The sequence below is a fragment of the Apus apus genome, chromosome 4 (assembly GCF_020740795.1).
Source record: "Apus apus isolate bApuApu2 chromosome 4, bApuApu2.pri.cur, whole genome shotgun sequence".
NCBI classification, from domain to species: domain Eukaryota; kingdom Metazoa; phylum Chordata; class Aves; order Apodiformes; family Apodidae; genus Apus; species Apus apus.
Genome location: NC_067285.1, coordinates 91,592,532 through 91,618,748, shown reverse-complemented (window position 1 = coordinate 91,618,748; position 26,217 = coordinate 91,592,532). Strand labels below are relative to the sequence as shown.

The window sequence follows — 26,217 nt, the reverse complement described above, 5'->3', positions numbered from 1 at the left end:
GTCTCATGAGGAGACTGAAATAATGTTTTGTTCACTCCCTTTGTTAAGAATGTATAAGCTGTTAGCCAGACTTACATAGTCTGCTCAACAGCTGGAATTTTTCTGATACTAAGAACTTATTTAAATGGTCTTTTTTAGTAGTCTAAAATACAGCTTCTTGTCTATTGACTTGAGAGGGGAAAAAAACCCAACACCACCAACAACACCATTGTGTAGTTTTCAAAGGGCTTTTTTCCATATGAAAACTCTGTTACCTCTGTTAGAAACAAATTGTGTATATTAAAACAATCATTTTCTACAACCTTTTGTAGAAGCTATAGAGGAGCAAAGAAGTAAGGGAACTCCATAACTTATTGCCCAGTTACAAGCCATAAAAGCATACAGTGACAGAAGCCCCTTTCCTGCTTTGTGTATATCCATCGTCCTTCCTTTTTGCCATGTCATATAGAACAGGTAGAAAAGCATTTAGACCAGGTCTTTGTCATAATGAAAGCTTTAAATCATTATGTGATTCATTTAGAGGAGAGCTACTGAAGAAGGAATTTGTTATTAGTACAGACCTTCCTACCATAAGGATAAGCAAATTCCAAGTTCGGTAGCAGATCTTTGACAAAGCCTGCCTCTGAGATGCAAACAGATAATTCAGATTCAGGGATCAGAGCTAATCCAGCTGTAATGCTGTTCACATCATACTCCTACATGGTGTTCGTAAACAGCATTAGCTTGAATTATTGTTTACTGGGCCAGTGAGTTTTGAATTTTTTTGCTTGTTTTTGTCTCCTGGATTTCCTCTCTTGCTACTGTTTGTTAACTCTTCTACATTCCTGAGGCAATGGTCATTGTTTTGGACTTGTACACTTTTTAAAATTTTCCAGTAGCTGTGCAGACTCTTGTAAGACAGATTTAAGCCCATTAGCAATAGATTTGTTTTTCTTAACTTTTTGTAAGTGCCTTAGCAGCAGTCCACAGACCTTGACGGTACAGTGGATACCCAGCCAAAAATACCTAGAGAATCGCATCTGGTTCAATTCACCCAGACATGCATTAAAATATTGGAATTACTTTACTGTAGAGTTAGTTATGGAGACGTATTCAAATATAATAGAAAATGTATATTTATATTTTAACATAAAATACAAGCAACATTTAAGAATTCATCAGTGGTGTCCTAACCTTGAACAGCTTAGTAAGATGTCTGTAATGGATTTTAAGATGAGGTCTGAATGTACTGGGTGGGAGCTAGTCTGCGATATTGCTCTGTATGAACAGGCTTGGAGTTAGTACTTTGTAACTTCCAATCGAAGTCTGCCCTGCCCCTTCTCCCCCCACCCAGTTTTCAATCTACAGAAACCTTTCAGACCCCCTGTTTGTGCTGTGTATTTCTATATATCTCCTATCACAAAATAATGCAAACTGTCAGCTAAGGACAGTTTGTAGATTCCCTAATTATGGCATGATAGTAGCATGATACTTGAAATTAAATGAATTACTACAAAAAGAGCATTTTTTTTGCTAGATACATGCATGAATTAGGCAAAATAAGAAGCTTTGTTGTTGAAAGACAAGTTGGTTTACAGGGGAAAATCTTGAACCTTATTGCTTCTTTTCTTCCATACTACTGCTAAAATTACAGAATCACAGAATCATTCTGGTAGGGAAAGACCTTTAAGATTGAGTCCAATCATTAAACCTAACTCTTCTGAGTCTAGATCTAAACTGTATTCCTAAGTATCAGATCTACACGTCTTTTAAATACCTCCAAGGATGGTGATTCAGCCACCTCCCTGGGCAACCTCTTCCAGTGTTTAATTACCCTTTCAGTGATTTAAGTTTCTTCTAATATCTAATCTAAACCTCCCCTGGCACAGCTTGAGGCCATTTCCTGTTGATCTTTCTCCCTAGTAACAAGCAGTTACTAGCAGTTGTATTCTCTACAAGGCAGTTGTAGAGAGCTATGAGATCTCCCTGTCACATTCTTCAATCTTTTCAGGGTCACTTCTGTCATCTTTCCATTGTCTTTTCTTATCCTGAATTACAATACACCATGGATTTTTGGAAGTCTTTGGTGTTACCATCTGTGGCTTCCTCCTCTTACTTACGCACTTTCCAGCTTTTGGAAGAGTGTCTTGATTTTTAACCATTGCTTGCTTTTTCCAAGAATCCTTTCAGCATTCTTCTTTTCAACAAACTTCATTCTCTGCAGCTAAAGTTCTTGCCTTACTGACTTTGAAGAAGGAAATATTTTACTCCATACACAGCATAATGTAAAATCATGGAAGCTGGCATATTATTATTTTAGTAAATTGTGTTCTGGTTTCTGTATGCAATAAATTGTCAGCTAGCTTGAAGACAGCAGTGTAAACAACCAAATTGTTGAAAAATATTTTAAACTATTTTGAAATGTTTGTAAAACTGTAATGCAGGAAACCATCTTAGTGCAACAAGAAACTTGCCAAATTAAGATCTGTTTAAAATGCAAAAGGTGTATCCTAGCATGTATGCTAATTTGTCCAAGGGGAGACATACTCTGTCTTCTCTAATATGTATGACCTAAACAATTAACTGCCCTTGCCTAAAGATTACTTGAAATTGCAACAGCTTGTCTAATTATATTATTACAAAAAAATACTATAACAGGACGCTCCATCTCAGTTTCCCTTTGTTTCAGTTGCTCTGTCTCTCACTTTTGCAGCCATGAGCCTGGAGTGGAAAGATTCTCATGAAAAAGGAAAGGGCCTAGCAAACTCTGAGCTGGTAGCAACCTTGAAAGGTACAAACAGAGGCCAAGTTGTTCATAACACCAGCTAGTGTTGAAGAACACAGAGCCCAACCCAGTCACAACCAGGCCTGAAACGGAGATAAAATAAGAACGAACAGATAAACAGAAGAGTTTGCTTGGTGAAAAAAGGGCCTTCTTGGCTTTTCCCACTGTTTTCCTTTTATTCTTCAATGAGAGATTTTGGAGGTATGGCTAAATAGTTAAATGACAGCAGTCAATCCACTTTATTCTATAAAAGCCTAGTCCCTTCTTCAGCTGGGAGAGACTCCTGTACGCTTTCCCTAGGAGGTGTGCTGGACCTTCTCCTCTCCAGTGGAGACCCCTGCTTCAGTGATTACTCCTTCAAAGTCAAGAAACTAAACAAGGGACACCTGGCTGTGGCCAGAGATGGTCAGAGATATCAACTCCCTATATGTCTTTATTAACCAGTTTTAAATATCTTAAATATTAAGAAATCTTTCACTGTTAAGTTCTAGAACTTTAAGACCTTAGGATCCCTTTTAGATAATTGCAATCATTGTTTTATTATTTTGCCTATGTATTAGTAATTGTTTTAGATCTAGTCTAAGGCCTATTAATAAGTTGCTAGCATTTAAATGGTTAACCTCTGCCAACTAACTGACTATTAGTTGTGTATTTTATTGTTAAGATTCCTTTTTGCATTATTGCTTTAACATTCTGTCCCACTATCCTAATATCCCAACTCCCATGCAATTTGGTTGAGTTTTTATTTGGTGGTTTGGTTGTTAAGACTTTATTGCTGTTTGCAATAAATCTTGTGTTGTGCATATACAACTCGTCTGCTGTCTCACCCAGTTTGGGGCAAATACCTTGAGATCATGGGTATGCTGTGCAGTATAGCAAATGCAGCTTACCTTTTTGCTGCATAGGACTTTTTTTTTCTTTAGGTAGGAAGCGCAGCTATTGGAGATTTGTCTATTGTAGTGAGAGTATAAATGCCTTTGCTTGTTTTAACAGCAGTGAAACTTACAGCTTATTGATGATTCACTAAATTCCATGTGCTTGATTTATGATTGCAGAGTTCTGCTTTGATCAAACATTGGCTTTTATTTCATTGATGTTATTCTTGGGTTTGCATTGCAAGAATGTAAAAGATTTATAGTCAGAGGCACTATGCATTATTTTTCTTCCTTTTATTATCTTCTCTAAGCACAAGGCAGTCGCACCCATTTTAGTGCATGTACTTAATAATTTTCATCACTTATCTCTAAACTTTTATTATTTTGAACCTTTTTGAGGTGTGAATAAAACTAATATTTTTACTCTTTTTTTCTTCTTTGAAATGGTATGATAGTTTTTCTAGTGTCTGTATATGTTGAGATGTCTATATTGGTTTGTTGATTTTCTGTTTATTTACATGTCATGTTTATAAAGATTACATTTTTATGCATGAATTCATATTTAAATGTTTATGTCAGTTGCTTATTTTTCTGAGAAACAAAGTGGTGCTCACTGGAAACACAGTAGTGAGGAGAAAAGTGTGTATTTTTTCCCATCTCTACAGTTTTGCCAGTCTTTACGACTTCTAATGATTTCATCTACACCCAGTTTGTGTTAGAGAAACACATGTGAAACAGAATTTAAGCCAATTCTATGCACATTATTCTTGATGGAGTTCCCAGTTTGCGCTGTTTTCAGTGTATCTATGGAAGCCATTGGGGTTGGTGTATAGTGCTGCCTGCAAATTTCAGTAGCACAGATGGAGCATTTGCTTTTAGTTTGGTTTCCTAACAGGGCCAAGTTCACACAGCTGTGTTCTTCTGCATCACCTCTGCCATTTCCCTGGTAGCTTTAAAACCCATCAGCAATTTTCATCTTCATGTAAGGGTAGGCAGGAGTCCCAAAGATAATGTCACTCCTTGCAAATGGCAGCTAGTTAATGGAGAGAAACCCAGCTTATTCTCTCCACTGAAAAAAGGCAGAATTCATCTGCTGCAAAGCTGGCAGCACAGCACAGCTTCCCATTAGTCACGGTATTTGCTGTCTGGTGCCTAGTGAGGCAATGCCTTTGGGAATTGAGGGGAGAGGAGAAGAGCTAGATGTGTGGTGGTGGATGGAGCGGGAAAAGGAGACAGAGCATGGAAATCTTTTGGAAAACAGACTTCATTTGTTGATTCTGTGAACCAGCCAGTTGAGCAGATGTAGTAGCAGTGCATTTGAGGTTTTTTCCGACAAGATTTTGCAGATACAAATCCTGTTGTAATGCTGCCTGACTCCTTTGTCCAGTCAAGGCTCCAGTAATCAGATGCACTTCAACATGTTGTTTCTGTCAAAAGAAATGTGAATTTTTAATGCAAGGAAGGAAGTTGTTACTTGCTGCAAAGTGTTAGAAGAGACAAGGTGGTACTTTTATGTAAGGTACTCTACTACATACCCTTGATCCAACTGTTTCACTCTTGTCTTGCAGTAAAACTACATTTTTACAGATTCATAGGATTTCGTATTGTCTTGTGGACAAATTGACCTTTTTCAGAAGAACAAATGAGGTTACAGCTAAACCAGGTGAACTGATCACGGTAGTAGACAAAATTTAAATGAGTTAATTTTCAGAGATAAGTTTTAGGACAGAATTTTATACAATTTTTTTCAGAAAAAAATATTTTTTAGATTAGTTTCAAATTTCATGGTTTGTTCCTCTGTCCCAAAATGAAAAGTTTGAAATGTGTATTTTATTTTTTTCTTAATGAAGTTTTTATTTTTTCATTTTTGTTTTGAAGACAAAGATGGAGACATTTAACCTGAACAATGCCTTTCTATACATAATTTTATAATAATTTAAAATGCATAAAGTAAAATGCTTGAAAAAAGTTTTGCAACCTTTGTTATAGCCAAGGTTAATACTTATTGGAATTCATAGGTTGTTAGTTAATATGTGTAATTGCTATAAAATTAATCTACTTTAAAATTAATTTCAATGCTTTAAAATAATTAAAACAACAAATCATGTTAGTAGGAATAAGTTGTGCTTCTCTGTAAAGTTTTAAAAGCACCGATGCCTCTTTTTTGAGAGAGAGAGTTTAATAAAAGTGAGAGGAAAGAAATCTTGTAAATGTTATGATTATGCTTTGATTTTATGTTGAAAATTGTGCTGTGGCTTTGTTTAAGGTACAAAAATGAAGACTGAAACAACACCAGAAGCAAGGGTGTGAATTCTGCTCTCCAGTTGTCTTCACCATATATGCTTTTATTTTTAAAACTTGTTTATCACCACTTCACTAACCCAGTTAATTGCTTCATTGCTTTGCAATGAATTGTTACATTGGGCAGAGGTTCTTAGGCCAAACATCCTACTTCAAGAAATAAAATCCTTTAAAAATGAATGGGTTTATAGCATGGCTTATGCATAATTTTTATTTCAAAGAAGGCATACTCATATAAATTCTTTATTAGACAGAGAAGTTGAAGACAGCTAGCATCTTTAGTATGTGAATGTTTGTCATCAGAGTAGTAAAATGTGTAGCTAGCATGGGAAGGACCTTGTCATTAATGTACATTTTTACAATAATCCTGAAATTGTAACATCATAAAAATTGCTTGGTGCTAGATAGGATCTTTTTGATATATAAATGCAGTAGAAAAGAAAGACCAAGAAAAGTGTGATTGAAATTTAAGAATACAAAAAGGAAATCCTACTGTCTAACATTCTAAGATACTCATAATATTTCCACTTATTGTGTTAAAAATACTATCTTAAAGGAATATGTAGAAAGGTTTCTTTGATATGCTTATCTCATGTGCCAGCAGCCTCAGGCTTTAACATAATATTCTTAGTAAGTATGTGTGAGGTGTGCGAAGTGGCAATCCCTCTAGCCTACGTGTGGGGAAATTCATACTGTACTTAAAGATAAATTTGAGTTGAGAGCCAACTCTAAAAGGAGCAGAGTCACCTTGATACTCAGAGCTACAGGACCTCATGGCTGGGTGTTTAGTCTAGGCATGGGATTCACAGGTCAGCATTAGATACCCAGTCTTCCTCTCTCTAGGTGGAGGGGTTGTAGGCCAAGAATTCTGGAAGACATTTCAGTATTACTGCTGGGAGAGAGACAAGCAGGTCCTTCCCTTCATCTGCTCTTTCCTAGCTTGTCTGTTCTCCCTGTCTGTCATGGCTGTGGCAAACAGAACTGGGAAACAGATTCATACAACAGTTTGGAGAGAGAGGGAGATTTGAATTTTTCATAACCAGTCTTTGGGTAATAGGCATAACTAGCCCTTGAAGCTCTATCTTTCCTTTTTTGCAAGTACATCAACTATTAGACTATATTTTTCATGTTCTCTTTATGGACTAGTGAAGCTTAGTCTTTCTTTCCTTCTCCTTTTTCTTCCTTACAGAAAATGATTTGTAAATTACTGGCTAGAGGACAGGTATAGGGCTGAACTTCAGGTGAGAAGAACAATTAAGCTTGGCTCTGTTGTGTCCTGAATAAGTGCCTTGCCATGGGTCGTGGAAAATGGGCATCACTGCAATTACTTTTCCTTATTGAGCAAGAGTGGTGGCTGCCACTGGGTGCTGTGCAGAATCATGTACATGTGCAGTCTTGGGGCTGGCAGTAGCTCTAGTGAGGGGAGTGGTCCAGCACAGTGCTGGCTTAAAGTTTTTTCCCTCTCTGTACTAGTCTGTTGCTTCCTCAGTTCTAGCTGCACAGTGCTTTGAGAGGTTGTAATGTAAATGAAATCCCTGATGTAATGTACATACTTCTAATCATTATTAATGAGGTTAATGTGAGGAATCTGGGTTAAAATATGGTTCAACAGCAAAAAACAACCCTGTATGAATACAATTGGGGATATGATAAAATATGATAGGGAACAAGAATTTCCAAAGCATTTTGTTGTTGTTCAGCACCGTTTTCTTTCCTCTTCTGGTTCTTTTGCAGGGTTGCTGACTTAAGAGTTGCTTTTTCTGAGTGCTTCTTGCTCGATCACTGTGAGAATGCCATCTGGTTTTGCCAATGTAATGGGTGTTTATGGTTACATGGTAACATTTTTATGGTTACGTAGTTCCATGTTTCACTTGATTCATTCCAAAACTATCACAAAGAATATCTATTTCTGCTTGTCAGAGGGCCAGTGGTGGAGCCGAACAAGTGACTCATTGGGGCGAGAATTTGTTGACGCTGCTTAAATAAATGGCTAACCACAGCTTCAGAGAGCACATGCAAGATAAGTCCTCCAAGGGAAGTATGTAGGCAGGTATCTAATTTCTGATCCAATACTAGATTTAGGTTTGAATTAAGGGTAAAATTGCTTGGCCAAAATAAACCATCCAAAACTGAAAATTTAGAATTTTGTTTTGAGGAGCTTAATCTTAGAATTAGTATCCTGGGTTAAGGACTGAGCTGAATCTCATGGTGAATTTAGCCCTGAGCATGATGCCTGAGTTCATGACATCTTTGTGAAAGCAGGCGTCTGGATGCAGTGTTTGTGAATTCATGTCCTTCCAAATGTTATGATAGGGCCAGGGTTTTGTAAAAGTTGCCTGCATTGTGGAAAAACAAGTAGCAGTCAGTTAAAGAACTGTGAACAAAAGAAGATGCTTCCTTCAATGTACATAATTTGGATTCATCTCCTTTATATTCAAGCCCGTACATTCCTTTTATGTTTTCTCTGTTCCTCTTTTGTCCCAAGCAGCTCTGTCTGTATGGACAGGAATAATTTTTCTTCCCAGCCCCCCTTGCTTTTCCTCTGTGTTGGCTTCTACTGTGCTAGAGCTCATTTCAGACACATCAGGCTTCATGCAGTAAAAGTGGTGATATATTGATGTTTCTTAGTGGCTCTTTACCTTAACCATCTGACAATGCTATGGACACGATTAAGTGATTACACCTTTTTCAAAAGGGTTTAGGTTAGGAGTAGGAGAGAAAGTATGAATATGAAGATAAATAAAATAGCAAGGGAATATATATTAAAACAAATACTGTACTTAATTTTTTTAATCACGTGATTTTTATTTTATTATCTCTAGATAGGATTGCTGCACCTTGTGTGAACTAAGATTTCTGTTATTGTCTTCAGCAGAACCTCCATCAGCAGTCATACCTTATCATCTTGTCCAGCTATGGAGCCCTGTACCTCAGATGAATTTTTTCAGGCTCTCAACCATGCTGAACAAACTTTTAAAAAGATGGAGAATTATCTTAGACACAAACAGCTATGTGATGTGGTGCTAGTTGCTGGTGATCGTAGAATTCCAGCTCACAGGTAAGTTTACTATAATTTACAAATGCACTTTCAAAGTGTGTCCTGTGTTGTGTTTTGGTTTTTTTAAGGGTAGAACATCTTAAACAATTTAGAATACTTTAAACATGCTTGGATTTTAGCATTTATTTGCAAACTAAAAGTTAATTTGTCTGTTGTATGCAACACAGAGTCAAAACTAATTGTGGTGTTTTCATGTTCTACTTTTTGTCTTCAAGCATATAGTAAGGTATTTGCATAACAAAATAAAAATCCCAAAAGTCACAAATTCGCCATTAGAATTTTATTAGTAGTGGTTTCTGTACCATAGAATGACACAAAAATTCTTTTTGATTTAATTTTTTCTTTTACTAAGAAGTTGTTGGAGTCATAATTAGCAATAAGTCTTCTGTCTGCATGGTTTTTTGCTCCCACAGTGAGAAGAATCTTTTGATAGTAGACTGCTGAACACTGACAGTAAATGTTAGGGTAATGTTTGATCTAATTTAGCCCTTTATCTGTCATCTGTGTGATTAGCAGATGATACAGTATGCCACTTAAAAGCTAGGAAAATACCAAAAGATTGTGAAACTAAAGTGTGAATGACCAAAGCATGTTATAGTATTTAATGCACAGTATTAATAGTTCAAATAAGAACCTCGATGTAATTAAGTTGTGGTTTCAAAAAATTACTTGTACAACACAAATAGTAGCCCAAAGCACTCCTGTTTTCTATTTCTCATTCCTACCCCACAGTAAAACTATAGCTTGATACTGTAATAATATTAATATAATAATATAAATTAAAAGGTGGGTAGAAGTTACTGGCTTGGGTTTGGTATTTTTTTTTTAAAAAGCCAGATCTGTGCTTTTACTCAGGTACCATCCACATGTTGTGTTGACACAGCAGAAGGAATGATAGCATAGGGATGGTAACTGACTTGAGGAGCAGGAGGCCAGTTAAACCATAACTTACTATTGCTCTCGGAGACTTCATTTTATGAAACTTCATTTTTAAACAGTCATTATCCCTGATTTTTCCAAGTTGACTTATGCAAATCTGTCACAAACCTTTGTTTAGTCTTATGTGAGAGGAGAAGACTGGCTGCTCTCCACAAAATCATACTGCAGTTACTACTAAAATGGGTGGTCCTTCTCTCCATCCAGCCCTTGACCTGAATTCCTTTGTAAACACAGCCACTTAGCAGTGGATGATGATGAATACTTTTTGGAGAGACAATAGGATGAGCAAGAGAATTTGGCTTTCCTTGTGGCTACAGAGTTGCTTAAGATTGGTCTTCACTTTGTTCAGGTTAGTCCCCATGGAAGGAAGAAATCAGATGAGTACAGGCATGCACACACCTCTAGTGGATTTGCACCTGCTGACGTAATTTGGAAGTCAAAGATCTTTGGAGTGCTGTAAACAGGAAAAAATGTGATTATAAGAAAGGAAATAATTTTCTCCATTATGTGGCCAAGATATTACCTTTGCAATATACAGTTCTGGAAGATGTTTTATATCATAGTTTAAAAGTATAGAAAGAGTGCAGAGAACAGCTGTAAATATCTTGTAAAGATCGGAAGATTTTTATTTATTTATTTATTTATTTGCAACAAGATAAGCAGAAAGATAGCACACTATGAAATTCTTTAATGTGGTTTGAACCTGTTTCTCATATAATTAGAGAACTGACTTTGCTTCTCTAGGTTCTGCTACTGTATCTATTTCTGTAGTGCACTAGGCACATGCTACCACCTGTTACTTGTTCTGGCCTTCTCTTCTTAGGAAGAGAAACATCTTTCTGTAGCTGGTATATTGTGTTTTAAACATGCATGAAAGTTAAAGCCAAAGAAGCACACCGTGTCCTTTTAGCAGGAGATGGGAGGCTTATGATTGCCTTTAGTTCACTTCATACTGTGGGAGCAACTTAGAAAGAAGCTTTCCCTTTTGCATAGTAAGTTCTTACTGGTTTTTGTGTTGATTTTTTTTTCACAGAGAAACATAGCAATAACTACAGTTTCCATCTCAGTACCTCCAAAGTACCTCAATGAAAACTGAAATTTCCCATAGAGGGAAAGATAGAGATGTAAATCTTGAATTTAGTTCAGAATTTTATAGAAATTCAGCAAGATGATGGGTTTTATGTACTTGTAGTAGCCTATGTTATAAGAAAAAGATTCTGTAGGATTTTTTACTATTTGCATCGAAGTTCTGACTTTTTTGTTGCCTGCAGGCTGCAGCAATGAGTGTATTTCAGAACACTAGTCATTATTTTATCCTGAGACTTAATAAGCAACAAAAGATGAAGTAAATAGATATGAGCTTAATGGCTTGACATTCCAAGGTATGTAGGAAAATACAAAGTTCACTTACACTGGAGACATTTTTTTTCCTTTTTTTTTTTTTCTTAACAAAGATAGAAGGGATTTTCATAATATGTGGCTACACAGAATTGCTAAGAACATTTTTCATTATTCTTGCTAATCATGCTCATATGAGAGAAGAGTATTCAGATTTTCTGTTTTGAGCTTTATATTTTTAATAGTTCCTGTATTTTTTTTCTTAATTCTAAGTTTCTACTTTTGATGATACTTGAATGTTTTGAGGTGTATGATACATGTTTTTAGAGAAAAGAGCAGTGAGTCTGGTGTCTGCAATAGTAAGAACAGGTAATACATTACTTTAAAATTATGGTTTGTATCTAGTCAATGAATTCAGGCTATGAGTCTACTCCTATAAGACTATCACGTAGTCATGATTTTTCTCATGTCAGTTTCTATGATTCTAAGACTGTTTATCTTCTGCTCAGCTGAAATTATAGCTAAGAACTTAGGAGATCAGAAAGTGAGTAGGAAAGGTGACAGTTCTTCACATGGAAAAAGTGTGTTATAGTCTCACTCCCTTAGCCTGCAGCTCCTTACAGAAATTTTGACAAGCTTCTAATTAAATTTAAGTTTTTCTTATCGGGTGTTTTTTGTGTGTCCGCTACAATTTCAGATGTCTAGGTAATTTCTTACATTCCTATTCATTATGTTCAGATAACTGCTATATCTCGTAATAAAAGTTTGTTTTGTTTTGTAATAACCTGCTGATCAGAATATTCACAAAAGAAAAGGGATGTCTGTGTAAGTTCCTGGCCAGAAGGGATCTAAAGCCTGCTCTGCATCTTTTCACCAGCAATCTAAATATCTGTGCATATCTTTCTGTGATTATCTTTCTTGTTGACATTGAAAGATGGAAATAAAAAAGACATGGGACTGAAGGAAAGAAGGCAAATGGAAGCTTATGTACTTTGGGGGTTAGGAAGCTTGTTTGGTAGAGCACAAACCCTGGTTTGCAGACATCTTTTATCTTGAGGCTTAATTTATCTTTGTACTTCTTTTCCATATGGCTTAATAATATTTTGACAGTCTGTATTGCTTTTGTTTGTAAATCCTTCACTGCAGCTTTTTTTTGTTTTAGCTACAAAGCATCTTTTTAGAAAGTCAGAGTATATAAAAAAGCAGTTCTGTGATAGCTTTATGTTAAAAAGATACTATTGCTACTAACTGTGATTGTTTTGAAAAAATTTACTAAAGGCTTTATTGTAATAATAATTTTAGTGTCAGAAGCAGCAAAAAAATTTTGAAAGGTTTGATTTGCCTGGAAGAGACCTATAATTGGAATAATTTTAACATAAACATACTGCATGTATTTTTAGGTAATGTTTTTTTTTTCTACAAGTTTCATTTAAATAAATACAGATATATTAATAGTGTGGGACAGCACTACTTTCATGTATTATTTTTGTTCCTTACATGTATTATTTTATTAAGTGCTTCATACTAGGATGCATGTACTATTCAGCATCACCTTACAACTTTGGTGAATGCTATTACTGAGTTTCCTAGGACTATTTTCAGCTGTTACACAGCCACACACAAGGAGTTGTCCCTTTTATCTCTAAGGTATTGAGAAGCTTCACTTTATTCTGTCAGGTGAAGCAGATTGAGAGATACTAGTCTGTAAATTGCCAGGTTTGACAGCTGTCATCATTGTATGTAGAAATTGCTTTGAAGACTTAGAAAACTGTCTAAATAATGCAGCTTGTGGCAATTCCAACAAGAAGTTCAATTGAATTAAAGCATGCCACTATGCTTACACGTATTTTACTGACTCAGTAGAAGACTCTTCAAAATAAATTAAGCCATCACAGTAAATGTTTCTATTTTTGGATCAGTACAAACCACAGAAACTGAAGACATCAGTAGCATTGGAACTTCCTATGAGAACCAGGAGATGTACTGAAACACTAAGACTTTGTCAGTATTTAGCTCATAGCTGTTGAGCGTTTTTCCACAGAGATTACATGTTCAGACATCTTATAGTCTCCCAGATGAAAATTCTAGTATTCATGTATTCCTTTTTCTCCACATTTTGCCTGTGCACTGAAAAAGAGCAGCCAACCTACTGTATATAATTCAGTAGCCAAATTCTTGTGACTACAAAGAGCCAAGTATTTGGCAGTAGCTGGTAATTAAGTAAGAAGGAGAGCAAAGGTAAATATGTTCAATATCCACAGTTGAACAATACAATGCCAACTTTAGTAAGTTTTTTTCTTGGTTTTTATTTTTGCACTGCCTTTGTAATGTCAATGTATGCTGATTTGTGGACCAATGATGAAAGCAATATTACTGTTAAGAGAAAAAAAGGCTACAAACTCAGAATACAAAAAACATAGTTTTCTTCCATTTCTAAACTGAAAAAAGGCTGTATTTTGTAACATCAGTAGTATCAGTGAACTCTCGATATGGGTGAATGTGTTAATTTTAATTATTATAATAAATAACACAGAGATTCTCTTTGTTACATACTAACAGAGCTGTAACAGCTCATACTCACAATCTCCTTGTTAAATAAAGTGTAGTTTTTATAGTAATTGCACAGATTTTCTTTTGAAAAATCGTATCTTTCATTTAGCTCTTTTAGAACTTCTTTAGAAAAATTATCAAATACGGATGTGGAAAGTCTTCTGTGGATTCTTTGTGAACATATTAGCTGCTTCACGTTGTATAATCTGTGTGTAGGAATGCAGTTTAATTTCCGACAATCCAAAAAAAAGTTTGAAAGAAAAATTAGTTGCTAGCTATGAGATTGAAAGATCAATGAATAAGTGGGTGTCAAATGGCATGAGTAAAGTAGTAATTGGTTTTTATTGACTACTGGGAAAAACACAGGACAAGAAAAGGCCAATTGGTTGAAGATCTGCCTGTATTTTCTTTTATGCTAGTTCAGTGTCACCTTGATGCATTGTCACTGTATCTTTTAATCCCCTTTTTTTGAAAGAATGTTTGTTTTCCAATTTAGTTGAATTAAAAGTGTGAATACCTCTTCTAAGGCTTTTAATTGTGAACATTCTGGGTAGCTAAAATTATTACAAAACTGTTATCAGTATAATTTATGCTTTGGTATATTACTTGTATTAATCTACTCCTGGGCTACACATTCTGTTTCGGCATCTGCAGGTCACTCTCTGAAAAGCACTTAATGCTGTGAAGCATGTATACCTTCTTATGAATCTGAACACAAGTTTGCATAAATAGTAAATGGATTGTATTTTAAATTTCTAATAGTTTATTTTGGAGCACTTTTAGACTGGAAAATACAGGGAGAAATTTGGTGTTATCAAACAGCTGGTATAAGGTATTTGTCTGGAGCCTCAGGATAATACTTAGCGTTTTTTCAACAGCTTTCAGTAAGATATGTACAGTCCAACCATTTTCTAAATGATAGTGCAGCTAACTAAACCATTTGCATTGCTGGGGGAAGAAAAAAAGAAAATAAAAACAAACCCCAAACCGTATTAAGGTTGTGTTTTAGGTTCTGTTTCCCATCTCAGAGACCTTTCTTTTTCAGGCTGTATTCTGTGGAGAAGTTCAAGTCAGTATTGCCAGAGTTGAGTATTTCAAGTTGCTTGTTTTGCTTTGTTACTTTTAATTCTGAATTGGACCTGTGGAGATACTTGTTATTCCTATCTGTCCACCAGAACTCTTTACCTTCCAATTAGAACCCCTAGTTTGTACACACAGATCTGATCTTGTCATCTCATTCTAGCATCGGAACTAGTTGCAGAAACACTCTGTCGATGCTTACATTAATGTATTCTGTAATTTCACTAAAATTCTTCAGAGCTTTTGCCAGCAGTATTTTCATTCAATTGCAGATGTTACTAAACCTGATGTCAAAATGTCTAGAAGTGATGCCTGGGTGATGCCTTAGCAGAATATTCTAATTTTTCTTAGCAAGTCAACCACAGAATAAACCTCATATTTCAAGAGCAGTATTTTCTTTAAAAAACAAACAAACAAAAAACCCCAACCAACAAAAAAAAAACAAACCACACTTCATTTTTCATTACAAAACTTCACCTCAATCATACAAGTTGTTACATTAATCTTCTCTCTGTATGCTCTTAAACCAAGTCTGTTGCCTCAGAAACTGAAAGAAAACGTATTACCCTACTGTCAGTCTGACAGGTCTATGGTCAGAAAATAAGCAAGAAAAATGTAGTTTAAGTTAACAATTTATTTTTTTGCAGTTAATTTACTAAGAGAGAATTCTTTGTAGTTCATGGCTTTGTGTGTGTATCTGCAGATCCTCCCCATTAATATGTTTAGATTTACTCCTGACCACTGGTGTTCACCTTTTCAATTGATATTACTCTGTTTTGTGGTTCCTGGACTCTGCCATCTCAACAAGCCAATATCATGATTCGGCACCGAATAAACTGACGTTCTGTGAAGTGTTAGATTCCTTGAATGTATACAGAAGGACTGTGTATTTGCAATGGGCTTGATTCTTGGACTTGTTGTTTGTATAGCTCAGTACATAGGCAAGTGTATTTATATTTTAATTCCCTCTGAGCAAGGCAGCAGTGAACTGCTGCATTACAAAAAATGATCCAAACCACAAGGCTGTCCCTGGAGGTCTCTTAGAGAAGAGATCAGCAGATCTCATGAATAGTTATGGTAGGTTTCATATAACAGAGCTATGGGTTGAATATTCCTGCTCTGCATGATTTCTTTTCTCTTTCACCCTAATCCTGTGAACACATACTGAGACATCAAAATTCTTGTACATTTTGTGAAGTGCCATTGTTATATGCACTCAGTTTTACCCCAAGTAATCCCAAGAAATGTCTGTAGTGCTCTGACATACTTCCTCAGTATCTTACTCAGAATTGTTAACAAAAGGTTAAATACACATCCATAAATTATCACCCTGTGCCACCTCCATGTTTACTGTACCTAGTTCTGTTATCAGTGTTAGTAAATTAATGCAAATGTGTGCCCCAAGACTAAAGGCATTTTAAAGCACTTTGAAAAAGTCTCGTAAGTAATTATTTCATGTTTAAAAAAGGAACACACATAATATAAATCAATTAATTTTCTTTTTTTACATACTGTATATTTATATTCCGTTCCCAATTTATTTGTTTTTTTGTGGGTTGTTTCTGTGCTGGCTATTAAAAGTCATTGAGCTTTGAAAGGGTAATTCATTTACTTGAGTAGCAAATGCAGATTCAGTAATAGTGCTGCATTGTTCATCAAGAGGAACTAGAGCATGGAGTAGTTTGTCAATTTCAAAATACTTTTCTCAGTAGTGTTTCTTCAAAGAGGAAAGTAATGAATCATAAATCAACAGACATCAGGTTGACATAAGTTTTTTCTTTTCCTCTTTGTCTCCTTTTCTCCTGCACGATGTACTCAGATTGGTTCTCTCCTCTGTTTCGGACTACTTTGCAGCAATGTTCACTAATGATGTAAGGGAAGCAAGACAGGAGGAAATCAAGATGGAAGGCGTGGAGCCAAATGCATTGTGGGCTCTGGTTCAGTATGCATATACAGGTAAAAAGAATGAAAATGGGAATTTCATCTAATGAATTGTCTTCCTGTGAGCATTATATTCCATTACTAGATTTCAAATGGTCTTTAGAAATTATTATTTGCATTATTAATTCGTTATAAATAAAGAAAAATAAATCATTATTGCCATTACCTGAGGCAACCTGGTATGATACAGTTTCTCTGATAATACAGTTAGTTAACAAATGGTGTGAATATTTTTAATGTATCATGATTGACAAAAAAAAAGGACTCTTACAGAATTCTCTTTCCTTAGTTCATTACTGGTACTGATTTTTTAAAAACTGTCTATCTATTGCTGAGGCTGATGTTTGCTGAGCTTTATATTCTGCCATATAATCTGTAAATAATTCCGTTTTCTCTGAGTTTTACGGAATTCAACAGATTATAAGGGCAAACTCATGTGATCTTTTTAATGTTACTAGGTCGCCTTGAATTAAAAGAAGATAACATTGAGTGCCTGTTGTCTACAGCTTGCCTTCTTCAGCTCTCTCAGGTTGTAGAAGCCTGCTGTAAATTCCTAATGAAGCAGCTTCACCCCTCCAATTGCCTTGGAATCCGATCTTTTGCTGATGCGCAGGGTTGCACTGACTTGCACAAGGTGGCTCACAATTACACTATGGTATGGTGTTACTTTAAGTATCATTCACTTTATTTAGTGAAGAAAATACAGAATGGTTTCCTGAATAAAATGCTGATGTTTTTCCCCCAGAAAGCCTTGATCGTCTTTCCGGCAAGAATGCACATGTGTTCCCATTATGAGAAATGACAAAGTTGCTGGTTTAGGGTTGGAAGGAAATAGGCAAGCATTAATGGTTCCCTGTAACAGTAATGGGGTTGTGTGATATGCATTTTATAAAATAACTCAAATGTTTGTTCTTGTATCTGCCAGTCAAACTTAACAGTGGGCAAGCTGCCACAATTTAGTCCTAAGTAGCACATTAGTAAACAAAAGTGTAGAATTCTTGTTTTATAATGAGCTGGAGTAATCAGGTTCTAAGTTATACTTGGGGTATGAATGTGGGCATTTCTTACTAATGAGATGTCAGGATAGCATCAACAATTTTATCGTAAACTAGACAACATGTGACTAAATACAAATTTGCTAATTATATTTTCAAAGTTAATTTATAGAAAGACTGACCTGCCACCTTAATTAAACTTCATCTTCTTAATGGCCATCCTTTTCTTTTAATGTAAAATGTTTTTCTTTTCCTTCTCACAAGCATATTGTAGTAATGTTATCAGCAGAAGAAAGAAGGATAATTATCTCCAAGACAAGTCAGTTCATCTGTTCTTTGCAGTTTTGAGAGGCATTTTTCTCTCTTGATGAAGTTTTACTCTTGGGACCTGAATTAGGGACCCTGTAAGCTCCTGGGACCTAAATGAGGGTGTGTAGATACTGCATAAGAGATGTGGGAGTGAAGATAATACTTAATTTGCTTGTGTGGCATGTCATTGCAATGCCATTAAGGTATTGGCTTAGATCCAAGAGATGTAATTTCTGTCCTGTAATTAGTATTAGATCCATGGCTTTTCCTCTTGCCACCTTAGTTTTTGCTGGTTTAAAAATAATTTTTATTAAAATAATTTCTTCTTGACGTAAAATAACTTAGTTTAGTATGTCTAACAGTTTAAAATAGCTGGGTTTTTTTGTATGATACCATGTTCTTCCTCAGTGAGTGGATCTCTGATGTATTTAAATCATGTAGACACTGAAATTTACCAAAACAGGTCAAGAAAATAGTGTGCAGATTGTAACTTACATGTTTCTATTCTTGATCTTCATTATTGCTCAAACAAAAATAGGGAGACTGCAATCAGGTAGACAGATAAAACAGTAAAGATAAATGTAGCTTATTCCTTTGAGGAATATTAGAGTTAATGTTAAACAAGACAGCAATACAAAAAGCAAGCAAAAAGACAGCCCCCCTCTTCTGACCTATTTGTTCTTTTTCAGAATAAGTGTGTATTCTGGTCTGTGCTGTTGTGCCATGTCTCTTGTAAGTAGACTGCCAAGATCAGAACAGGAATAAGACTAAGGCATCTTTAAAGATGAATGTTAGGGATTATAGTCTTACTATTTTGACTGGCAGTTCATGACTTGTGTCAGAAAGAGACTGTGAACTTTCTAAAAGCCATTCTTTTACAGCACCTACCTTTTTTTCTTCAGACCACAGGAAAAAATAGTTGTGTGCCTTTTGGCCATTGTTTATTTCAGGGGCAAAATTGTTGCTTTTAAGGCTTTGATGTGAATGAAATTTAAATTAGGTGGATTTAAAAAAGCTATTTTGAAAACTAATTAGTTGTGCTAGATGGGTTCTTCCCAAGGCCTCTTTTAATGTTGTTTAGTTCCAACAGAGACATGAAATTGAATTTTAGTAATAATGAGTAATAGAGAAGCAGCTTCTTTAGTTTGAATTGGATGTTGCTATGGAAACTGCATAGAAATGTATAGTCCGTTTGAATCTTCAATTAAAATAAATCCCCAAGTAATTTAATTTGCTTAAAAGCAGTTTGAAAATAGAAAGTGTTCAACAGTAGCAAGTGCTAGCCACTTGATGCTCTTTCCGTTAAGAAGTATTACAGCACAAGAGTTAAGCACACCTGTAGTACCTGGAAATTCTGTTTGTTAAAACAAGAAATTTTTATGCTGCCATGGGCAGCATAGAACAAACGGTATTCCATTGAGTATAGTTTACACTTCTGGTGTTTCCATGTAATTTTGGTTCTTCTAAAGCACTTGAAGTAGAAGATAATGAATAATATCATCTACTTGAATCTTATTCTATGGAAGTTATTTTCTATGAATTTTTCTTTGACAGAAAAAAAAATCAGATTGCTGTGTAACTGTTTTTCTGCAATTGAAACAACTCAGTTTTAAAGGTTTTTGTGATACATGCTATAATTTGATAAACAACTTACCTGCTTCACTAAAATAGGTTTTTACATGAAAACTAGAAATTCAGGTGAAATGAGCATTTGCTTAAACTGAATGACCAATAAATGAGTTATGCCAGTAGGCCTACCTCTGGTAATAGGCCTGCTGTGTCTGAATACTGTTCATCCCTGTCATTTGAAACCATTAGTTCCATTTTATGGCATGAGTTTAATTGCATAATACAGTGCAATTAAAAAAAAAAAAAAGGCTTTGAATGCCACACTTCATATTCAAGATGTAAATGTATGTTATGCTAAAAGGACTTAAGTGTTGAGTTACTTCATTGCTTACTGTGTTGACAGTTGATAAGTTATTTTTTTCAGAGAAGAATAATTTTTAGGGTTATCATCAAAACAAATACATTTTTGACATTGCAAACTAAACCTTGAAAAATCCTCAGGATGTGTTAAATGAAACATGAAATAAACTGATTAGTGGTGGATTTAATGCTGTATAAAAAGCAACTCTGAATTTTATGCATCAGGGTTCTAAAATACTGACTCGGGAGATGTATCTGGGTAAAGGTATTTTTTGTACAAAGGTTATCCTGTTTTGCTGTAGTTTATGTATAGGATCTGCTTCATAAAATTATAAATTTACAAATTTTATTAGGCTGGCCAGTAGTGTATCTGTTCATTTTAATTAATAAATCCTTTTTGCAGAAAATGCTTCCTATGCATTTGTCTTGCTGTCTTCACAAAGTCAAAAGAAACACCCCTTTTGTCATCTTGTTTGTTTGAAACAGTTGGTAGTGTACCTTGAATAAAAACTAATAGCTCCTGTTCTACAAAAAAAAGTAAAGCAAAGGGAAGTTAATACTTTCAGAGGAGGAAAAGTTAGTTTGTGTTACTTCCAGAACATTAAAGATCTATGGCGAGCAGCAAGGTGTTCTCGTGCAAGTGTCAGTAGCTTCTTCAATGGCCCATTTTAACTTTTTTAATTACAACCAAAAAAGAGAAAGCAGACATTCTAAATAGTATACATGATAGTGCCTGAGTCAGTCCCTGTGTAGATAGCTTGGTAATCTTTGTTGCTCAGCTTTTCATGCTTAAAGCAAAGTGAAAAGCCATTTTGATTGTCATAAAAAGTCTTCAGAAGTATGTGAGCAGTGATGTTTCAAAAATCAGATAAAGTTATTTTGGAGTTGGCATGATTTCTGAGCTCAGCCAATGGATGTTTATAAGAAGAAAAACTTAGAGAAGGTAGAATAACAGACTGAGGGCAAGCTAGGAATTTTGCAGAATACATCTGGGACATTTAACTTGCTTTCTTCTGTAAGGCAGCAAGCAGTTGGGTAACAAAAATTCAGTGCGATATGGAGTTTATTATTTGGAAGGTGGAATCAGAGTTGTAATTTGTAATTTTTCTTGCAACAGCTAGGACATTTTGTTCCTTTGGCAGGGAGATGCATGAAAAGGAGGGAACTGTCAGTATTTTTTTGTCCAAAAAAGGTCAGACATTAAGATTGTGTTAGTGCCTAAAACAAATATTTTATAGTCTTGCACCTGAATTTGCAGTCCAAAATATCCTGCTCAGTAATCCTCTGATCCTCAATCACTTATTTTTACCTATGAAAACCCAAGATACTTCTGTCGTTCAAGTTCCCTAACATATGCCTTGCACAATAGATTGGTACCACCTTGGTGAGACTGAATAGGTTTCTACATGCTGCCCAGCCTGTTTCAGAATCCAGAAACTATACAGAGAGGAGTCAAATTACAACAGTTGTACTCTAAACAAATCCTGGGCACACTGAAGCATTACATTAGTTCATCAATTAATGCAGCAGTCCAAGCAGACTAGAAGTAAAGAAGTTGCATTCTGACATCTATCTGTTTGTAGTTTGCAAGGAAGTAAGTAACGTAGCTCAGTTCTTAGTGAATTCATACCTCAGTTGACCAGCTGACTGAAGCAGCCAGTAGAAAAAAATTACATTCCGTGTTTGTTCTCATTCAGATCCTCTGAGTCAAGCACCTCAGCACCTCTTGCATTTTGGCTGCCCAGGTTGAGATTTTATAAACAGAGCCCTGTGGTTAACAAGCTGTCTGTTGGGCCAACTCAAGAGTACCATCCTTCTCAGCCTGCAGGTGTTCTGATGCTCTTCTGATATAGTGTAGAGGGAGATGAACCATCTCGCTGGATCCCACTGTGGGGATTAAATACCACTTGGAAATAAGCATCATAACACATGATCTTTTATGTGCTCCTAATTTTTTTTGCTCTATATCAAGACCAAGGCAGAGATGTGGTTAAGAGTATGAGTAGTATGCTCTTGTGTTGCTGAAGGGTGAACGTAAGGTTATGATGTGAGTGAGCAATGCACAGCATTGAGCATAGGGACTGCATGTCCTTGTTTTAGCTAACAGACAAACCTCAGGCTTCTCATTTTAGAACGTTTCCACGCTTTTTGAGGAGCTAATTTTGGGGGTGGGAAACTTTTTTTACTTTAAGAACCAGAAAGCAGGAGACTGAAACTGCAGACCATTTGTTCTCTGAAATATCCTGTTCTTCCACAGAGAGTTCCCACAAGAAGAAGGAAAGAAAAGGCTAATGAGGAGTTTAAGAATGCTAGGAGATACACTGGCTCCTTCTTTTTGTCTTCAGAATCTCTGTCTGTAGAGGAAGAGGAACTGTCAGATTCTGATTATAAAAAACCCCAGACATAGGCCAAAGAGTGGCTGTATTCCCAGTGGAATGCTTTGATACTGTGCTCAAAAGAAGTCTCTGCTTTAAAAATAGAATGGGAGCAAGAGGAAGTTGAACTTGTTCCCATCAGAAAGTAATTGTCTGCAAGCAACAAGAAGGAAAATCAGGCTTTTTAAACACAACAGCAGTTGAAGTGATGAAATGCAGTTGGAAAAAAGCTTTCCACAGAGGATACCTGACTGACTTACACAAGATCAGCTTGTTGCCTTCAGAGACAAAGGAAACTTTCCATGCAGGTGCTTTCCCCTTCCTCCTCCTGTGATCCACATAGACAATATGGAAAGTTTAAGGGAGTAAGTGTTGGATTTTCTCTTTGTCAGTGCTCACTGCCTGTTTATTCAGCAAAACTAAAAACAGCTCCAGTTTGCATACTCCCTAGGACAGAGAATCAAGAAAAAAACAGCAGTGGAAAAAATTAACTCAGTGGAACCTGAATTGCTGTGAACTGCGTATTTAAACTCTGGAAGTAATTTTGATTGTTTTCAGCTTTAAATTTTACTCCCAAGCATTAGATATTAGAGTAAAACAAATAACAGTGCATGTGTTGTGCTATAGAATATTGGTACAGTCTTTCTGCTGTTTTAGTTCTTGTATTTGCTAATTTCCTTAACTTTCATCCTGTAATACAGAATTAAACCAATTAAAGAGGAAAGCACAGTTCTATCTCCCTTCTAATCTGCTACAGTTTACACTTGGAAGAACTGCTTTTGTGTAGTCAATTGGATCTCTCTAATATGAAAGCTTTTCAGATATTAAATGTAAAAATTTTCCTTTCCAAATTCTATCCAGGAATACAGCTACGTGCACAGATAACATTTTTGAATTCATTTCCTAATTTCAGCTCCAGAGTTTCCTGTGGAGAGGAACCACTTTGATCTTTTCCCTTAGACATCTGGTAGCTATCTTATATATGTGTGGCTTTCATGTAAGGTGGACTGGTTTACTCCTTATTAGTTTTTTCCTCTTTGCTCAACATTCTTTAATTAGTTAATATTTTTTGAGTACTGAGGAACAGTTTAAAAGGATTAGACTAAGCAATAAAAAGGAAGAAGTGTTACCTTTTTTGCTTTGTTGTCATGATGTCCTTGGCATATATAATGCCAAACTGTACTGTATGTTTTTGTTGCCATTTATTATGCAAAATTTGTACTTGTTTTGCAGTGCAGGTCCTGCTGCTGCTCCCAAGTTTCTCTCTGTTTTGTTGACCTAAATATCCTATTTTTTTTTCCAACGTGTGTGCTTCTAGAGTTTTTTTTCATTAACATGCAGTTCTTCTGAAATCATTAAACAAGGTGCTAAGTGAATTTAATATTGATAGTAAGCCCAGTTACCTTTCCCTGTTTGTGGATCTAATGCACTTTACCAACTCCATGTATTTTGGAGGTACCTGTGATGGTGGAGCAAAACCAGCATCCTGTAGGCTAGCAATCAACAGTGCAGTTACTAAATTGATTGTAATACTGTGTTCTCATCATGAAGTTACTCTCAGTTTGGAGTATGAGGCCAGCTGGGTTTTGAGCTAACAAAATACAAGAACATGTTGTGATCATAGACTGCTTTTACTTTGTTGCCTTGTAAAAGGTGTATGGGGAAAGAGGATAGACTTGACCTCACCCTCTTCTGTTGCATTCAGATTTCTCACTGTAAGATCGTAATGCTGATTGTGTTTCTACATGCTTTTCTGCTATTTCTGCCTAAGTTCATGAGAGTCCTTACAGAATATTCTGCAAGTTTTAGTATTATGAACTAATAAGATATCAATGTTGGAAATATTGTGACTTTCCTATTTCAAAGTCAGGATTTTTTGCTGGAAGTGACAGGATGAAAGTTAGAAAATTGAGTCCTATTAAAGTAAATATTGTTAATAAAGCAAGGCATGTGCAGTATTGTGGATTCTGTGTATCTTTTGCTCCCCAGTGAATCAGATCAGCTGTATAAAACTTACAAAATAACAAAATAAACACTTTATCATCCATTTAAAATAAACAATAAAGTTGTTAGTATTTTTTATTTCCTTTGAAATCTTAATGTAGTAGTTTAATCTAGCAGTAATAACAACAGTTAGATGTGCCCAGTAATTGTGGAATGTTGTGCTCTTTGCTTCACAAAGCATCTTATGTTGTATTCTGTACTGTCAATGGGAACAAACTGCACCTTTTATGTTTTTTAAACTGTACTTCAGAAAGTATTTATTCAATTTGCAGAACCAAGATAGTATCTGCCACAACCCATTGCTTGTTTCTGTCCATACACTTCCCCCATAATTGTATCAACACATCTGTCTGTGGGACTGAATGAGAAATTATGTGATGTCAAAATAACTCAGTACATTTTTGTTTTACTTCTTTTTGCCTCCCAGGTCAGTTCTCCAGTGGTATTTACTGGCACAACGGAGAGATGGCGTGAAGGGAGGGAAAAGAGGGGAAGATACAGTAGGAGTTCCATGAAATATCTTCCAAGTATGATGTTACCTGTATTAAAAATATTTTTCTTTTTCAGGAAAACTTCATGGAAGTAATTAGAAACCAGGAATTTCTGTTGTTGCCAGCCACTGAAATTGCAAAGCTTTTAGCAAGTGATGACATGAATATTCCTAATGAAGAAACTATACTGAATGCACTACTTACGTGGGTTCGACATGACTTGGAACAGAGAAGGAAAGACCTCAGTAAACTCCTGGCTTACATTAGACTGCCTCTTCTTGCTCCACAAGTAAATTGTTCAGTTCCTTTCTAGTTTATACCATGGTTACAATGGGCTTCATGTCTACAGCACCAATATATTGATAGTGACAAAAAAATAAAAGCTTCAGGATTCTTAATAATTTGGATTCTTAGGGCTGCATATAAGGACTTAGCATATTGTATAGGTACAACAGTTTTTGTCTGTTTGTGAACTGCAGCATATTCTGATCCTAACCTTAGGTCAGTCAGGACAAAAGAAGGGATGGAGCTGCTAGGGAAAAATTGCTTCTATTTCCTAGAAAAATGCTTATCAAGGATATGTTTGCCACTAGAAGGTGTGTCCTTTTTAAATGTCTTCTTCATGGAACTTACACAGTTTATTTGGATCATTACATTTCCTTCATATAATTATAGCTACCCTTGAGATTTAGGAAATACTATTTGAATCAATTATGTAGAGTGATTTCTCTTCTATTAACTCTTGATAAACCATCTTTGGTAATTTTTGTTTTTTCCAATCAATCCTTTTTCTCCTTCTTGGATATCTACATGCCATGCTAAGGAAGACTTGAGCTCAGATTGTTTAAATAGTTGTGAATGATGGTTTTTCCAGTCCTGTAGGAATTACTTTTCTTGTTAATGTCATGTGTAGCATTGTACTCATTATCTCATAGCATACAGAATCACAGAACCATTAAAGTTGGAAGGGACTTCCAGTCCAGCTCTCTCACTAAAGCGGGATCCCCTAGAGCACATCACTCAGGTCTGCATCCAGGCAGGTCTTGAATATGTCCAAAGAAGGAGACTCCACAACCTCCCTGGGCAGCCTGTCCCAGTGCTTTGTCACCCCCACACTAAAGAAGTTTTTCCTTATGTTTAGATGGAACTTCATGTGTTCCAGCTTGTGCCCACTGCCTCTTGTCCTGTCACAGGGCACTACTGAAAAGAGTCTGGCTGCGTCCTCCTTACACCCACTCTTTATATATTTACAGACATTGATACGGTTG

The 26,217-nt window shown here is 35.8% G+C and overlaps 1 protein-coding gene across 12 annotated transcripts in view; it reads left to right on the top strand.

The window, feature by feature from the left end:
* The window catches only part of KLHL5 (kelch like family member 5), a 57,891-nt gene that overhangs the window by 17,800 nt on the left and 13,874 nt on the right, over positions 1-26,217 (top strand). For 4 of the 12 annotated variants that reach the window (XM_051618130.1, XM_051618127.1, XM_051618133.1 and 1 more), the window contains 4 exons: positions 8,816-8,998; positions 16,725-16,861; positions 17,305-17,501; positions 25,026-25,238. In XM_051618130.1, coding sequence (XP_051474090.1) covers positions 8,856-8,998; positions 16,725-16,861; positions 17,305-17,501; positions 25,026-25,238 — 690 coding nt within the window. In that variant the 5' untranslated portion in view covers positions 8,816-8,855. Of the gene's footprint in view, positions 1-7,674; positions 7,752-7,860; positions 7,991-8,812; positions 8,999-16,724; positions 16,862-17,304; positions 17,502-25,025; positions 25,239-26,217 lie in introns of all 12 variants that reach the window. The other 8 variants (XM_051618126.1, XM_051618135.1, XM_051618125.1 and 5 more) reach the window with 4 other exon arrangements.